At 37.1% G+C, this 19,358-nt stretch overlaps 1 protein-coding gene across 1 annotated transcript in view; it reads left to right on the top strand.

Moving 5' to 3' along the window:
• Window positions 1–4,417, top strand: part of LOC121389732 (sialin-like) — a 37,059-nt gene extending 32,642 nt beyond the window's left edge. Inside the window, exon 11 of the mRNA XM_041521382.1 lies at window positions 4,113–4,417. Within this exon, the coding sequence (XP_041377316.1) occupies window positions 4,113–4,343 (231 nt within the window). The 3' untranslated portion in view covers window positions 4,344–4,417. The remainder of the gene's footprint in view (window positions 1–4,112) is intronic.
• Window positions 4,418–19,358: the final 14,941 nt, after the last annotated feature.

The raw sequence follows: 19,358 nt of genomic DNA, 5'->3' as shown, positions 1-19,358 counted from the left end.
CAGCGGAAGGAAGAAGTGCTCATACATTTCAGAAAATGTGAGTGATATGGATAAGACTTATATTACCACGCGTGGAATAGCTGAAACACCTGAAACAGTGGGTTGAACTATCTATATGTACCCATCAGATTGACGAGACCATAACAGCCTTAACGAAAGGGTCTGACGATATAGCATTTTGCCAGCTGAGAGCCCAATTATATGCAGATAAAAACATTGCTGGTGTGGCCATTAAGCAGTGGTGGTGGTTTGATGATACGGTCAAGCCGTAAGGAAAGGGATTTTTTTTCACCTTGACCAGTTGCAGAAGTTAAACGAATCTTAGAAAACATTTTGCCAGAACTGAAGTCTATAATACCTTGTTCTACGCAAGAGCATCATCACAATCAAATAGGTTTTTTTAGACGTGTAACTTCTACAACCCGAACAAGGATCACCAGTGGTCTGACTAGTGTAACGGATAATTTGTATTGACCTCCAGGGTATAAAAAGGTGGTTTTGTGGTTTCAACTTATGAGCTACTATTCGGCAAACTTAATCAAAATTAACCATTCCAAATTATGCGCCAAATTACCTTATGAAAAATGCGCAATCTTTATATTTTGGACTTAATCCTATGGAACATTCAAAATTCAATATCACCATAAATGCCTGCGCCTGCTACCAACCCTGTTCAGGCTGCTGGTGTTCTCTTGCACCTACTAGTGCGGGCGGCCCCTCCTACCACCCACCCCAAATCCGTTTTTATCCTGGACGGAAGAGCCGACATGAGTCGACACCTGCGCTACAACAGCTTGCTTTGAATTTGCACGTTAATCTCTATGACCTGACCTGACCTGACCTGTTTAAACCTTATTTAATTGGCGCCGATTCTAGAGACAAGACCTGTATTGTTTGGGCTCAAGCGAGATTATTTCACTGAAAATGACATTGGGATATTCGAGACGGGACAGTAATAGCAGTAGCAGTAGTTAAATGTTAGCAAATGTTAAAAAAATATGTTTCAGACACGAGTGCTATTTTTTATTTTGTTTAAAAGATGTATGTTATAACAAAATTTAAATGTGAATACAAGTTTATTATTTATTTCCTGTGGGTCTGGGTGTGTCCCTGGGCGTGTTCCTGTGGTCTTGAGTGGTGACCTTGATTGTTTATAAGAGGTGGGACATTTTCTGTACTCCAACGTTTTCTTGATAGTATTATCACAGTGTAACATTTACAACTATATTCAAATGTAATTTATATTTTAGCTGTGCATATACGATTCAATAATTGTTATGGTGTCACCTGCCGATTATGCACGAACTTAGAATTTAGTTACTTTCGGGCTAGCAATCAGACCAATTAGTGTGAAACTAAATTACAGCAATCAGGAATACTACGGATTTTTTGTTATTGTTGCCCCCATCTCATACCCACTCTGCCAACAACCGTGCCTATTTTTTATTGTCAGAATCTGCATCATTTAGCGATTACAATTTATCATGTGACAAAATAATGATTATGTGCCGACTAATGTCACAATTCACAAGAGGTCTTAGCTTGAGTATGTTGCCTAGGGCAACACTATTGACGGGAAATAAATTCCCAAAGCACATTAAGACATAACCATTTGAGCCGGATTCTATAAAATAGACCATGACAAAAACAGAAAGGACAGACCCAGAGAGAGAGAGAGAGAGAGAGAGAGAGAGAGAGAGAGAGAGAGAGAGAGAGAGAGAGAGAGAGAGAGAGAGAGAGAGAGAGAGAGCGAAGCGGGGACCCAAGAAAAACAGCTCTGCTGTCATTCCCTTGGAGCTTCTCAGTCGCAGTGTCAACTCTATCGTTCACCTAAGATCTTAGACTTGTATACATCTGTATCACCATGTTGTTTACTTGTAAATCATGTTTTACGTTAGAAAGTGAAATAGAAACTACATCACCAACTTGTGACTTCTGTTCCTTCATTTACATTCGCAGAACAATTACACTGTGTTAGTATTGTCGGTAAACATCAGCACTACAGATTTATGCTTGGGATGGGGGACCGGTCATACTATAGGTATCACAGGAATTGACGTTTTTTTACACATGCGCAAGAAGGTATATAAAGTGTAATGTTGAAAAAAGCAAAATCTCAGATCCGTACAAGTTGTACGTTTCCGACGTAGATACAAATTGCAAACCCAATTCAAACTTCAACCTCAATTTGCAGTTCAAAACCAGATCATGCAGAGCGTGGACCGATGTCAAGATCTCTACTATCCCACGTGGAAAACAAATAACATGACAAACGTTCGGCAACCCAGACTATATCCTCATGGTCTCCTCCACGCAACAGATAGTAGAGCAAGTCAAGTGATCTTTCATTTCAACTTATTTTCGTGATTATTCCAATTAAGGTTTAAGCACGCTGTCATGAGCACACACCTCAGCTATCTGGGCTGTCTGTCCAGGACAGTGAGTTAGTGGTTAGTGAGAGAAGAGGGTGCAGTGGTCTTACACCTACCCATTGAGTCGTTAAAACTCGCTTTGGGTGGGAGCCGATACCGGGCTGCGAACCCTGTACCTACCAGCCTTATGTCAGGTATAGAACTATTGAAAGATCAGAGAGAAAGTTTACAGTATGTGAAACAAATAAAATAGAAGACAAGTATCATTTTATCCTCCAGTTCCCACGATATAATGATTTAAGAATAATATTTATTAAAACATATTACCATAGACGTCCAAGCGTTTTTAAACTTACCTAGCTATTAGCGTCTGACAATGCTAAAGAACTTAATAATCTCGGAAAATATTTATTTAGAGCAAATGCCGTTAGAGATCAGCTACTGGAGCAAATTGGTTAATATTAACATTACTTCTATTTATTCAGTATAGTACTATTCGATTACATGTATATTAAACCAATAATACATGTATCTCTCAGTATACTTAATAATGACTTATATGTATTAAATAATATAAGTCAATAGAACCTTAATTTATTAATTATTATTATTATTATTAATATTATTATTATTGTTTGCTAAATCACTTTCCACCATAATCCTGTACATATCATGTACATATCATATTTATTATTTTGTTGTACATTGTATTATGCTGATAAGTTGTAAAAACTTAAAGCAATAAAAACAAAAAAACTCTTGAACTTGATGGCTTAACGACGACACCACCGAGGCCGGTAAGTTTGATCTGACACGGAAGCAACAACAACAACAAAGTGGTACAGGTTGGAAAGTCTCGAAAATGCTGCAACATTTTTAAACAGACTGTAAAATTATCAACGCGGGCAAACGACGTAATTTTCACTGAGCATTTGACCAGACAAGATCGTGAATCTGTCACATTTGCAAGAAAACAAAATATGTTTAGGCCCACCACACGAACAAAATAAACATGATCTCTTGGAATTTGAAAATAAACCTTCCCATCATCATCATTATCAGCAGCAGACACAGCAGTAACCCTTTCACCATGATCGTATAGGTGGTAAAATAGTTTTGCTTTACAAACTTGACTCATGATGTAAAAAATCATAAACAAGCCTTGACTGCAATATGACCAGTTAAATAACTTTTCTCAGAAATTTGACACCACTAAAAACAGTAATGGATATAGCATATTATGTCCGCGTCACAAAAACCAAACTAAATGCTCATCGAATAATATTCGCACCAAAGGAGCACACCGTAAGTGTATACCGAACATATAATTATATTCGTGTCAAACGAACAAACCCTAATTTATTCCATATTGGTAAGTATTTTATAAACACTAAAAACGAAGCCTTTACAATATGTACTAACCTTTCTAAAAGAAAATAATGACTTTCTATTATGTCAACAATAAAAACAAATACCTCTGACGGAAAACAAAAGTGACAGTACTTTTATTATTATATCATTATTCATCTATTGTAAACGATTATAAATGTACTTATACGAACCAAACCTTTTATATATTTATTGTAATCCGATTAACTCTAACAATCAGCCTTAATTTTCTATTTTTTTTCTTAAAGACAAAATGTAAATAAATAGAACATAACCCTGCATAAATGTTTGGTCGAGATACAGTGAACGTGAAATATTGTAAATTAATAATGTTATTTTCTATACTTTCAGAAAAGTCAAGAAGAATGGCGAAACGTGATGTATTTGGCAGCTGGGTTTTGTGTGTTTGGCGCTATAGTGTTTGGGTTTTTCGTCAAAACGGACGAGGAACCGTGGGCAATAGAGAAGTCGATGAACACCGAGTTTGAAGTTTCTCCAACACAAACAGACTCACGCGGGAACAAAGGACAGATTAATCACACGTTCCAACTTAACACTGACCACGTTAACACAAAGATGTGAATTCATTAACAATTGCAATGGAATCTAATAAACACTATAGCAGTAAGGGATATTTTATAAGGCATTTTACCCCAAGTAGCACAGTTTATTTCAAACTTCATATGATAACATATTCAGAATTTTATGTCCATACAATATAATAACTGGAATTGTACCACTCTTTGGTCGTTTTTCCATTGACAAAAGTGTGCAATAACTGAACACCCAAGAACAACACAAAGCCTCATCAGGCACGGCGGAGCAATGGGTGCTGGGGTGGGGGTGGGGTGGGGGGGAGAGAAACCCCGCCTTTCAAGTGCAGAGAGAAAGAGAACTGTGGTCAACATTTGTTCACGTCTATCCTTAAACAGGAAAGCTAGAACTCCAACAAAAAGGTCAAATAAGTAATACTTGAATTGTATACACACCCCAACCCCCCCCCCCCAGAATAACCCCCACCCAACAACAAACAAACAAAAAATAAAGAAAAAAATAGAAGAAATGAAAAGAAAACAATAAGAAAAAGACAAAAAAAAACAACAACCCTAAAACCCACCATTGTTCCAATTCCGGACAATGCCACTTGGCAAGCAGTCCGTTCAACAATTACATAATTATCGAGGGGAGGGGGGGGGGGGGGGGGGGGGTGTATCATCGGAATAACGAAACGTTATGCAGGCGCGAGTGCTTAAGCTAATATTCTATTCTTTTAAAATATATTTCCCGGGCAACATGACCCGACCCACCCTCGTAGAAAGTTCGCTCATAATCGCGACTGTCGGCTGTCAATCAAAACATCGAAAGTGTGCAAATAACCATGCATACAACTCCGTAATAAGTTTATGCGGTAACTTTAGCTTATCTTTGCATATACTGTTAGTGTTTCAGGAGAAGTGTTCATAAACTGGAACGAGCCAATAAAATCCATACACACCATGTTTGATATACAGTTCAAACGTTTCTTCTGTACTTTGCCTATGACCTGCATAGCCTGTCACGTTATGGAACCACGGGGATGCAACCAGTGAACTTGCAGCTGCTCCTCGAAAGGTTCCGGTCACGTGGTCAAATGTCCGTAGGAATGACATCTGAAGTGGGAAGCTGAAGTTTGTTCGATATTCAACGTTCAACATTCAATATTGAATATTGCTCTGACAGAACAACATCTATAAATGAAGAAAAGAACGAAAGAAAAGAACAAGTAAATAAATAATTAAATTGATATCTGCATACATATACATGTCCACAAGTTGCCCATTGCATTTAACTGTTGACATTCTAAAAATGACGATTATTAATGAATCGATTTGCAGTAATGCTTGCTTTCTACCATATTATAAGGATCCAATTGTATCGGTGAAAATTACAAGTATCTTGGTCTGGGTGTGTTTATTTTGGTATCACTAGAAGCGCCGCGTTTCGTAGAACATCTATTAAAATCAACTTTCGGGAATTTGCATCAGACGTATTAATATTTTAAGCTATTTTAAAGGAAACCAAGGTTTCTCGTAATGGACTACTTTCAACTGGGTGTTTGCTTAATTAGTTACGTTATTTGTGGTTGTGTCTGCGACAGGGTGAGGATGACTGCCCATGGAATCAAACTTGATACGACTGGCTGGTTGCCATCTGCAGTCGTGACCACTAACAAAAGAAAAGTAAGTTTACCACGGTACCATTGGTGGACTTTCATACCTGTGACAAAACGAGATATTGTCAAGCGTTTCGTAGTTGAATTCAGACCCGTAATAACGCTGTATATGCATTCAGAGGAACGCAAGTGTTTTATTATAAAAACAAATATGTATATATATTATTCATTTGTTTTACGGCAATAAATTAGGACACAAAACTGGGGCATGGTACAGCGCCCTTTTATATATTGCTAGCTAGAACACTGTATTCATTCAAGTAGTTTTATAGTAAACGTAAACACGATAGATACCATTATGTGAATGTGTGTATTCATCCCCTGGGTAATATTCATTTGATAATCCAGACGTTATGATCCCCTGTTTCTCAAGGCAAATAATAGTTCTAGTATGAGAGTAGTAGACAATGGGGGATCAGTTCTACTGACTGACCAGTACTGCTTCTAACTATAGGCACTGTTACTGGAGTTGATGCTAAACACATCTAAGTTTAGTAAATAATTATGAGTAATCATAAAAGTAATCGCTGATTACGATTACATTAACAATGTAATCGATTACGATTACGATTACATGACATTCTTAAACAATGTAATCGATAAGATTGCGATTACATGAAAACATCTCTGATATATATATATATATATATATCGAGAAAGAGAGAGAGAGAGAGAGAGAGAGAGAGAGAGAGAGAGAGAGAGAGAGAGAGAGAGAGAGGGGGGGGGGGGGGTGGGGGGTGTTATTACCAGTGTTTTCCTAGTATCGATACTGAAATAAACGAGGGTAATAATCTCTTTATTATATGATCTCAAGCTTAATACAACGTGTTTTTTGTAAACTGTACACGTAACTTTAATTCCAGTCCGCCATTACTAGATATTCAAATGACGTAAGAATATGTGGCGCAGTGTATTTTTGAATGGAAGTGACGTCAAACTCGAATGACGTCATTTTGGATGTCCTTACATTAAAAGAAATTAGGGCTGTTTGTTTTCTGAACGCTGGACAACTTTCAGTGTCAAATTGCGATTGAAATATTTTTATTCGATGACTATGAATGCATACGTCAATCCCCTGCGCGTGCTGTAACCTCACCGTGGTGCAGGGGTGTAACATTCTCTTTGAGAATGGCCAATACAGCACAAAATTGAAGTTTTTAGTAAAATTCAGTATCCGTGATATTTGTGTTTTTGTACAGTACTTTACACTGTTTTTATTTGAATCTTGAATTTTTATTTTTATGTTGATCATCACTTTATTTATTTGCATTACCATAGTTTGACACCCAATAGCCGATGTATTTGTTCGTGCTGGGGTGTCGTTAAACATTCATTCATTCATTCATTCATTCATTGCATACGTCAATTATGGAGTGTCACACAAGTACGTTTGCTTAAATGTCAATAAACCTAATGTCAATAATACAGCTCAAGGCTAATACTACCTATATCATTTCATTACACAATGAATTCTTTAACACCACAAATACTATATGTACAAATCAGAAGTTTCTTTTATTGTTCAGTATATATATATATATATATATCTATATATATATATATATACTAAATTTTTAGTATTCACTAATAACTCATTACTCGGAGTTTCAGGCTCCTCGCCTTCATCAGATGAGTGTTTATAATTGTGACAGTTAAGGTGACGTCACGCTGTGTGTACGCGGCGGTGCGCTCCTGACGTCATGGCACGTCAGTCGTGAGACTCTCGGCTTGTTGCTGTGGCGGCATTTTGATATGAGTTCTGTCCTTTTGTTGAGTAGCTTGTCTCCTTTTTCAAATAGTATTGAGAGCTTCTCCTCGATGCACAGGTTGCATTGTCCCGAGCTGCGTTTCCGTGTGTCCGATTTCCTGACGATTTCCCAATTGATGTGATAGGCGGTTTTTTTTCGTTTGAGTTCCCAGATGTATTTTGACAGTTCTGTCTCTTTTTCATAGCGTTCATATTTGAAAGATTTAGTGTGGTTGTTAAACCTCTCCTTGAATGTACCTCCAGCAAGACCTATGTATGATCTGACAGTCTTACCAGATGCCACGTTTGCCCGGTATACGAGGGAGCTAGTTTGGCAGTTGCCGTTCAGGGGGCATTCGTTCTTCTGTCTGCAGTTACAAGGCTTTTTTTGTGCGGGATCGGTTGAGCTCTGGGTGATTTTCGTGTTGTGGCTTTTGATTATTGCTCCGAAGTTTTTCATGCAGCTGTAGCTGATTTTCAGGTTGTTTCTGTTGAACAATGTGTGGTACTTGTGATTACTTGGGAAATGCTTGGATATCAATTTGATGAACACGCTACCGACGTTTGTCTTCACATTCTTGCTGAATGGGGGGTTGAACCATGTGATTTTTCTGGGTCTTTTCCTTTTCTTTGTGTCTGGTTGTTCTCTATGTTTAGGCGGGTCGTATTGGATGTTTACTGTGTAGCCACTTGCCCTCAGCGCTTTGTTGTACCCTAGTGCAGCTTCCGCGAAGTAGTCTTCATGGGAAGACAGAAGGGAAATTCTTTTGCCGATTGATTTAGGTATTTGCTTCGTGATTGCGGGTGGGTGGTTTGAGCTGACGTTGATGTAAACGGGTTCGTTGTTGGGTTTCCTGTAGGGTTTGTGGGAGTCAGTTTCAAGGTTCAGGGTTATGTCCAGATAGTTGACTATTTTCAGGTTGGTCTGGATGGTGATCTTTAGGCCAAGATCTTTGAATATTTTGATGAGCATTTTCCTCATTCTGTCTGCTTGGCTTCCTGAACTTCTGCGTAGAACTGCTAGACCGTCATCTCTGTACAGTCCGACGTTCATGTCGGAGGTATTTGTTTGAATTGTGTGTAGGATGAGGAGTCCTACTAGTTCGCACACTTCCGCTCCATCATATCCGCCCATGGTGACGTCGAATGCATTGGGAGTGTAATTTTTCACCCATGGCTGTTCTTTGTTGTCAAAAAGTAGTGATTTTCTTGCATGCCTGATAGTTGTGTATTCTATATCTGGGATGACTGTATATTTCTTCGCCCATTTCAATGCCTTGTCGAGTAGTTCAGGTGTTATGGAAGGGTAGAAGTCCACAATGTCGAATACGAGGAAGGGTAGTTCTTTTTTATCATGCAGAGCTGAGAACCATTCAAGTACAGCGGAAGTGTTTCTCCATTGGTTCATTTGCGTCTTGAGTCGTGTTTCACTGTTTATTCGGTCTAACATAATTTTGCTGATCCTACCGATTTCGCTTTTTTGCTGGATTGATGAGTCTGCAACTTGGATTAGTGGCAAAATTGTCCTTATGATCTTTCAAGGTGATGAATGCTCGGGTCTCTGCCATCTTGTCTATTCTGTCACGTATTCCTAGGGCATTGCTGACGTACTCGAACTCTGTGTTGATATCTTCGATTGTTTGGTCGTCTGCATGTTTGTACTTCGTTGTAATGTTTTCTGTTAGCATTTTGTCATAAGTGTCCACTTCTAACTTGTAGAAGTTTCTAGTCTTGTCTGCAGGTACAAACACTTTTTTGGAGTTGTTTATATGCCTTATGTCCTCTTTCATGGTGTTCTGGAACTGGTCATATGCATTCTTGAACTGTATGGTCTCAACCATGTGTAGCATGTCCTTTTCGAAGGGTGCTAAACCTTCTATTTGTGGGGGTGTTATCCTGGAGTTAAGTCCGAATTTGCTATCTTTGTTCGGTGTTGGGTCGTCATGGTTGCGTTTATCATCGTTGTTCTTTTCAAAGAAGAAAGCTTTCCATCTCATACGCTTTATTACACTTTCCACTTTCTCAAGCAGTCTCTTTAAGTATTCCTTTCGTGTTGGTAAAGGAATGTTTTTTGTGGAATATTGTGAAAGAGGATATATTACTATATATATATATATATATATATATGTTACACAGTGTAAAATCAAGTTACTGAAACTGAACATAAAATGTTCATGGTATGATAAAGAGGTGTTCAGTAGTAAACGTTCAACCCACATATAACAAACACGAGGTGGCTCAGGGGAAACTTTCAACATAACGCTCCCTCCCTATGTATGCTACCCATGTATGCCAACTACACAATACTCGTTTACAGGCACACAATTCTGACACTAAACAAAGAATGTTTATGAAATTTGACACATCCATCATCTATTGCACGTTCTGTTGCAATAAGAAGAAACTAGGGTGGCTTATGGCTCTATTTTAAAGTAACGTTAAAGGTAGAAATTCGAAGATCAGCTCAATATTCAAATTAGACCCACAATCATGAAATTAAACATAGCATGTTATTGATATGATAAACAAGTGTTCACTAATGAACACCCAACCCAAATATAACAAATACCGGGTGGCTCAGAGACAACTTCTAACGTAACGCCCCATCAATATACATGGCACACAGTGTAAAATCTGAAACTAAACAGAGAATATTTATTATGTGATAAAATGGTGTTCAGCAGCGCCCATTCAACCCATATATAACACACACGGGGTGGCTCTGGGGCAAATTTCAAGATATGATACACTGTATAACTACACCACACTCGTTTACAGTCATACAATTCTGAAACTAAACATAGAAAGTTTATGAAATTCTACAGATAAATCCATATGTCTGAACGTAACGCCCCGTTAAATGTTGAAATTCGCGGATCAGCTCAATATTCAGATTAGACCCACAATTCTGAAACTAAACATAGAATATTTATTATATGATAAAGAGGTGTTCAGCAGTGCCCATTCAACACATAAATAACAAACACGGGGTGGCTCAGGGGCAAATTTCAAGGTAACGCCCCATCCATATGTATAGCACACATAATAACTACACAACGCTCGTTTACAGTCACACAATTCTGACACTCTACATGGCATGTTCTACAGACATGTAAAAAGTCTAGGTTGGCTCATGACACTATATGAACTTGACGCACCGTTAAATATCGAAATTCGGTGATCAGCTGAATATTCAGATTAGATCCACAATTCTGAAATTAAACATAAAATGTTTATCATATGATAAACAACTGTTCACTAGTACACGTCCAACCCAGAAATAGCAAACACGTGGTGGCTCAGTGGTAACTTCCAACGTAACGCCCCATCAATATATATGGTACACAGTGTAAAATAATGCTATCCACAATTCTGAAACTAAACAAAGAATGTCTATTATGTGATAAAGAGGTGTTCAGCAGTGCCCATTCAACCCATATATAGCAAACACGGGGTAGCTCTGGTGCAAATTTCAAGTTAACGCCCCATCCCTATGTATGGTAACTGCACTAGTTTGCAGTCACAGTATTCTGAAAGTAAATATGGAAGTTTTAGGAAATTTTACAGATAAATTCTATAGTACATGTTCTATGGAAATATGAAGACTGTAGGGTAGCTCTAGACACTATATGAACTTGACGCCACATTGAATGTCGAAGTTCAGAGATTAGTTCAATATTCATATTAGACCCACATTTCTGAAACTATACACAGTATAACTACACCATTACTTTTATTTTGCAGTCACGCGACTCTGAAACTGAACATAGAAAGTTTATGAAATTCTACACATCCATCCTATAGTGCATGTTCTTTGGTAATGTGATGAGGCTAGGGTGGCTCAAGACTATTAGAACGTGACGCCCCGTTAAAAGTCGAAATTCGAAGATCAGCTCAATATTCAGATTAGACACACAATTCTGAAACATAGAATGTTTATCATAAGATAAACAAGTGTTCAGTAGTGCACATTCAACCCATATATAACAAACACGGGGTGGATCAGAGGCAACATCCGAAATAACGCCCCATCACTATATATGGTACACAGTGTAAAATCAAGGTCAATAAAAACACGGGGTTGTTTAGGGGCAACTTCAAGATGTAACGCCTCATCCATATATATGGTACACAGTATAACTACACCATACTCGTTTGCAGTCACGCAGCTCTGAAACTGAACAAAGAACGTTTATGAAATTCTACAGATTCATCCTATAGTGCACGATATTTGGTAATATGAAGAGTCTAGGGTGGCTCAAGACTCTATCGGGACGTGACGCCCCGTTAAAGGTAGAAATTCGAAGATCAGCTCAACATTCAGATTAGACCCACAAGATTTTCACTCTCCTATGTTCTCTTCCTTCTGTTTGTTTTGTTTTCGATCAACAAAGGAATAGAACATAGGAGAGTGAAAATAGGAGAAGGAAAGAGTGAATAGAAGATTAAGAGAAAATAAAAGTGTTAGAGATTAGGATAAAGGGAAAGGAAAACTAAAAGAAATAAAGATGGACAAATAAAAAACGAAGATAACAAACAGAAAATAACAACCCAGAAAAGTGAAAATAGGAGATAGGAAAAGTAAATAGCAATAGGATAATAGAAAGACTAACAAAATAGACAGAGACAAAAGGAAATAAGATTTTTTTTTTTTTTTTTTTTACATTTCAGGTAACTCCCGAACATGTCGAGTACCCCATTTATTTATAAAAAATCCCTACCTATTTACATTAAACCAGGTCTCCTTGAAGTGTTAATAAAAAATCTACATGAAAGTATAAGTGCTTGTATTAATTATATATATACATTTTAATTAGTGCATGTGTTTGTTCTTGTAATCTTTAATTTGTTTAGTGTGTAGCCTAGTGATGTGTATCTACAAAAGTCATACCTGGTTATCGGACCTGGTCCCCAAAGCTACAAGCCGGGGGGTCCAGATCTATTTTACTACATTTTTTGTGCATTTGCCAATTATTCTCATAACTGATATGTAATGTCGAAAGCGTCATTGCACTTGGCAATGACCCCTCCGAGACACCAGTGTTTCAGGAATGTTTCTTTTCTGTTTGGCCGCTCTAAGGCGACGAAATATTCAGCTTCAACCCTTGAATAGACTAAGTGCTTAAACATTGCCATTTCATTACATGGCTTATCTCTCTCTAATAATTTACGTGTTGTCCAAATTACCCTTATAACTTTACTCCACAGAAAGATTCCTAGTTTCGATGCATTGTCTCCAGGCTTATGTTTTATGCCAAAAATCATGGCGTACGGGTTCAGACGGAAATTATTGCCTAAAATTTTCCTAAAGATCGGTTGTAATTGTTTAATAAATGTTTTTGTTTTCTTACAGTGAAAAAAGGCGTGCAAGACTGAGTCCACTTCGTTACACACAAGGCATTCCGAAGTGGGCTCAATCTTCCAATCGTATAAATGTTTTCTCACTGCAATTACGTTTCTTATCATTTTATAAATTAAATCATAATCTGGATTTTCGATGTGACCAGAATTTAGTGTTTTCCAACTGTTTTGCCAATTTATGGTTTCATTAAAAGCTGTTTCCCACCTGGTCTTAAACGATGCATTTTGTAAGTTCTAGATAACAAGGCTGTGTAAATGTCTTTTGTCTTCGCGTCTGTTACGTCCTTTTTCGTATCACCTACGTTGATCCGAAAGATGGCGTCTAAGTCACCATCATATGGGGCTTCGTTCCGTAAAGTCCATAGTAACGTCAACGGGAAATCGTCCTGTATGTCTTTTAATTGGCGATAAAATGCCGCACTAGTTGAACAACCAGTGAAGTCCAGAAAGTCGTTCGTACCCAAGTCCCAAATGTCTTTGACTAAATTTAGTCCTTCGCTACGTATATTATTGTGCAATTTCTTAGCTATAGTTGGGTTGTCGTGTAACGGTTCATATATGATTTGTTGATAACTGTCGGTGTCCCTTGTCAGGTCAAGGTTATTTCATGTTAATAAAATTTCCCTCTAAATACTCGGCATTGAGACGAAATTTACTTTATTTTTGATGATTTTACATTTTAATATATGTCTTTCAATGTTTCAGTTTTTGTAAAGGCCTAAAAAGTGATCAGCTAAAGCTTTCCAATTTCCCTCCCCTCTAAACTTAAAAGTCTACTTACAAATTTAATGCGTTGCGCTTTAATTTTCAGCCGAATATTTACTACCCCCAACCCACCTAATTCCTTAGGTAGTTGAATTTGTTCCTATGATATAAAATGTTTTCTATAACTCCAAATAAAAATCAAAGATAATTTTATCAATTTGTTTGGCATATTTTTCCGGAAGTTCCAAAATGTTAGATAAGTACCAAATGCCACTCGTTGCAAGGGAGTTTACTGCAACTACTTTACCATGTAAAGTTAAATTTCGATTACTCCAAATGTTTAAGATAGTTTTAATTTTTTGGATTTTAGGTTCCCAGTTATCAGCTGAGACGTCAACATTTCCAAAATGAAAGCCCAAAATTTTAACTTTTTCATTAGTCCATCTTATATCAAGCGGAGTGTCCTTCTCATACCTGAGTTTACCCATTAGGAAACCATTAGTTTCCTGATGCACGTTCATAAATATTAAGAGTTTTGAATAGTTGCTCGGCAGAGTCAAAGTCAGCTAAGGTTGCGTTACCGTCATCCGAATACCCTACCCACTTACTAACGAAGCCATCAGGTAAAGTGATCCCAATAATTTTTGAGTCCTCCCGAACAGCTTCGGCCAAAGTTTCCGCCACCATAATATATAAAACTGTGCTGATCGGGCATCCCTGTCTAATACCCCTGGAGAGATTAAAATAATTGGAGACGTATCCATTTACTTTAACGGCGGTTGTATATCTGTGTAACAAGTTTTTATCATTTTAATAAAGTTAGGTCCGAAATTGAATCTTTTAAGTACTTTAAATAAGAAATCCCACTCCACCCTATCATAAGCTTTTGTTTGATCTAAAGATAAAATTAATCCCGGTAATTCATTACGATTAACATATTCTATTAGGTCTCTTATCAATGACGCTCCGTCATGTATTGATCTGCCTTTCACTGAACATTTCTGATTGGGATGCCAAAGTTTAAGAATTTCAATATTGGCCATAGACATGATCTCAGAGTAATTGTAACCAAGCCTACAGCCAACACTGGGATCATTTAAGGATTTGTTTGCGTTGGTATCCGCGTGCTCATTTCCAATGATCCCCACGCGGGCTGGGACCCATTCCAATTTGGTTGTGATACCTTTGCCCACTAACAGATCATTTATCGCATATATTTTATGTATTAAATCCTTTCTGGCTGAGTCCGCCCCCCTCAAAGCTAGAAGGGAGCTAAGACTGTCAGAAAAATAATATATTTATTTTTATTAATTTTTTTATAGTTTGAATTAATCCATAAAAAGGCATGAAAGATAGCCATGAGTTCAGCAGTATAAACCGACACATGATCTGATAGCCTAGTTCTACCCACAAAGCGTTTGAGGGGAGGGTCGGGCTGTACATAGAACGCCATGGCTACTCTTCCAGAGGTCGGATCCTTTGATCCATCAGTATATATGTGAACACAGTCAAAATATATTTCTTCTGCATTTGCCCTAAATACAATATTTTTAAAGGGTTCATACTTATTAATTAATATTTTGTCCCTAATAAGAAGAGGGACTGGAGGCCTACATTGAAGCCATGGTGAAATTTTTTTATAGCTATCATTACTTATTAAAAGATTATTTATTTTAAGGGATTTACATAGTTTATGCATTAATATACCAAACGAGTCACCCACTCCCTCTGTTGATTTAAACCCCAATCCAATTTTACTATCTGGATGTGTCTGTATTTGATTAACAGGTTTAAATGGCGTTATATTTTTGGATTTCATCCAGTATTTTAAACATAGCTTATTCCTGATTTGAGTTAAGGGGGGAATTCCAAGTTCTGCTTGTATATTAGCATTAGGGGTGGTTATGAATGCCTTGGAGATGATTCTCAACGCCTTATTTTGAACCACATCCAAGGCGTTTAATATATTGGGGTCGGCACAACAGAAGGCCTGGGCGCCATATTGTAGCTTAGATACTATAAATGCATTATAAAGCATAATTAGTGTTTTCCTGTTTCCTCCCCAGGTGGTTCCTGATAGGATTCTAAGAATATTAATATAAGAGCCACTATGTGCTACTATTTCATTAATGTGTTGTTTAAATGTAAGAGCCTGATCAAAAACAACTCCCAAAAACTTAACTTTATTAACCTGTGTTAAGCCTTTATTATTGAGAGTTAAATTAAGCCTCTAGTTTTGTGCTTGAAAAAGATACAAACCATTTTAGAATCAGAAAGTTTGATTCCACAAGTTTCGGACCATTTAACTAATTTATCAATATCGGTTTGAATTGCTTTTTTAAGAATATTAAAATTCATACCGTTTCGCCAAAAAGCAGTGTCGTCTGCAAATAGCCCGATACTAAATTTTGCACTTTTATATTTTATATTATTGTTACCTACAGACCAAAACATTGTAGATATTGTAAGGTATGTTTATTTCGATAAGGGTGTCTGGCGTATAAATTAATAGCGAATATTTAATAGTCATTTGTAGGAGACACATCATAACTCTATATGTCAATACACTTTCTAAAATTACATTTTGTACTAAGAAAAGAACAACAGTTTATTTATTTTTAAAATATTAAAATCTTCCTCAAACGTTTTTTTCTAATTATGATGGGTCTTGCTGTTTCAATAAGAGTACCAGACACCCTTATCGAACTAAACATACCTTACTATATCTGTTTCTTTTGTTTAGGAGTTCACATTTCCTCGGGTCCATGAAATCGTTCGTTAATAGTGTGGGAAATAAAGCAAAGTGGTAATCCACACCAAAATCTACTAACACTGTAAAGGTATTGAAAAAGAAAGTAAACATTTGATCAAGAATTGTTCAGTTGTGTCCATCCCACCAATACATGAAAAAAACAGGGTGGCTCAGGGGCAGCTTCCCACATAACGCCACATCCACATATAAGGTACACAGTGTAAAATCAAGCTACCCACAATTCTGTAACTAAACATAGAATGTTTATCATATGATAAACAAGTGTTCAGCAGTGCACATTCAACCCATATATAATATCACAGGGGACCATTTACAACTATATTCAAATGTACTGTAAATATTTTTAGCGTTCATATACGATTCAATTAATTGTTAGGGCCTCACCTGTCGATTATGCAATAACATAGACTTTAGTTACTTAGGGGCTAGCAATCAGACCAATTAGTTTGAAACTAAATCGCTGCAATCAAGACACTTCGGACTTTTAATTGATGCCCCCAGTTAATACCCGGTCTGCCAACAATTAACTATTCAGCAGTTAACTATTATAATTTATCATGTGACACAATTCACAAAGAGGTCTTACTCTGGTTATGTGCCTAGGGAAATGCTATTGACGGGAAAATAAATACCCAAGTAACATTAAGACATAACCATTTTAGCCGAGTCTTATTAAAAAAACAAAACAAAACAAAAACAAAACAAACAAAAAAACCCAGAAAGTGACAGAGGAATATAGAGACCCAGAGAACAAAACGTTTCTTGTTTGGAAAGTAAAATACAAGAAACTACATCACCAACTTAAAGACTTCTGTTACTTCATTTGCATTGATAAGAAAACCACGCTGTGTTAATAACAAAAACGGGGTGGTTCAAGGGCGACTTTTAAGATAACGCGATAAATTGACGATAAATTGAGATTAAATCCATATAGAATGATTTTTGGAATTAAACATAAACCTGGCAACTATGCATCGAACTTACGGATCTTTCTCTGGAGTAAAGTTATGAGGGTAATTTGGACTACACGAAAATCATTAGAGGCCATGTAATGAAATGGAACTTTTGAAACATTTAGTATATTCAAGGGTTCAAACAGAATATTTTGCCGCATTACAACTGCCTAATAGAAGAGAAAAATTCTTAAGACACTGGCGTTTCGAAGGGGTTGTTGCCTCGTGCAATGACGCCTTCGACGTTACGTATCAACTACGTATCAACTATTGGCAAAATTATGCACAAAACGTAGAAAAAAATAGGCCTGGATCTCCCAGCTTGTAGCTTTGGAGGCCAGGCCCGCAAACCAGGTTAGAATCTTTTAATTAATCAAATTTAAACAACATACACTAAAGTTTTTAAATAAAAACAAGAACACAAACATGCAGTAAATATATTTTATTATGATACAAGCACAAACATTTTTAATGTATATATATTTTTAACATTCATGGAGAACCTGGTTAATTGTAAATAGGTAGGATATTGATAAATAAATAGGGCAACCGGCGAATTGTCCAGTAGTGCCCGAAACGTAAAAAACCCACAAAAAACAACCTCTTTGTGAATTGTGTCACATGATAAATTATAATAGTTAACTGCTGAATAGTTAATTGTTGGCAGACCGGTTATTAGCTTGGGGCATCAATTAAAAGTCCGCAGTGTCTTGATTGCAGCGATATAGTTTCAAACTAATTGGTCTGATTGCTAGCCCCTAAGTATCTAAAGTCTATGTTATTGCATAATCGACAGGTGAGACCCCAACAATTAATTGAATCGTATATGAACGCTAAACATATTTAAAGTACATTTGAATATAGTTGTAAATCGTCCACTGTGATATTATATATGGGTTGAATGTGCACTGCTGAACACTTGTTTATCATATGAGAAACATTCTATGTTTAGTTACAGAATTGTGGGTAGCTTGATTTTACACTGTGTACCTTATATGTGGATGGGGAACAAAACGTTTCTTGTTTGGAAAGTAAAATACAAGAAACTACATCACCAACTTAAAGACTTCTGTTACTTCATTTGCATTGATAAGAAAACCACGCTGTGTTAATAACAAAGACTGGGTGGTTCAAGGGCGACTTTTAAGATAACGCGATAAATTGACGATAAATTGAGATTAAATCCATATAGAATGATTTTTGAAATTAAACATAAACCTGGCAACTATGTATCGAACTATTCTCTCTCTCTCTCTCTCTCTGTCTCTCTCTCTCTCCTTTTAGGTCTCACTACACAGATCACTTCCGGGTGAGAGTTCACTGATCACGGTTCACTATAGTTCCTAATTGTGACACTTGTTATGGTTCACATATTCACTTCTAGGAACTGGTGAAGAATTAAAACAATATGTATGCTTAATGGTACGCCTTCTGGCTGTATTTTGTCCATGTCATTTTGTGATATTGAGCATCGACCTTTTGGGACATGGGTGTATAGCGCAAGAGACAGCCGGAGTGAATCGGTTAACGAAGCACGGGTACTACAGCCAGATGCGGTCATATAGCAAAAAACTGAGACGGAAATGTTCTCAATTTTGGAGTGACAATAAATGCTTGTATAATGTATGTTCGCAATGGTGTATGTTGTTAGTGCCAACGAGAACCCGTTCTATTGGCAATGTTCGCTTGAAGTTGAGCAATTTAACATGGGTTTCAATGGCAGATGACATCTGTGTAGTGAGACCTAACGACCGAATCGACGTTTGCACAAATATGACGTCATGAACAATGACCACTGGTTCTGGATCGGAATTTCAAAATGTAGCGCTAAACTTGTATTGCATTT

Source organism: Gigantopelta aegis, chromosome 15, assembly GCF_016097555.1.
Source record: "Gigantopelta aegis isolate Gae_Host chromosome 15, Gae_host_genome, whole genome shotgun sequence".
Taxonomy (NCBI): Eukaryota; Metazoa; Mollusca; class Gastropoda; order Neomphalida; family Peltospiridae; genus Gigantopelta; species Gigantopelta aegis.
The sequence above is the reverse complement of the archived record's forward strand: the minus strand, read 5'-3'. Positions and strand labels throughout refer to the sequence as shown.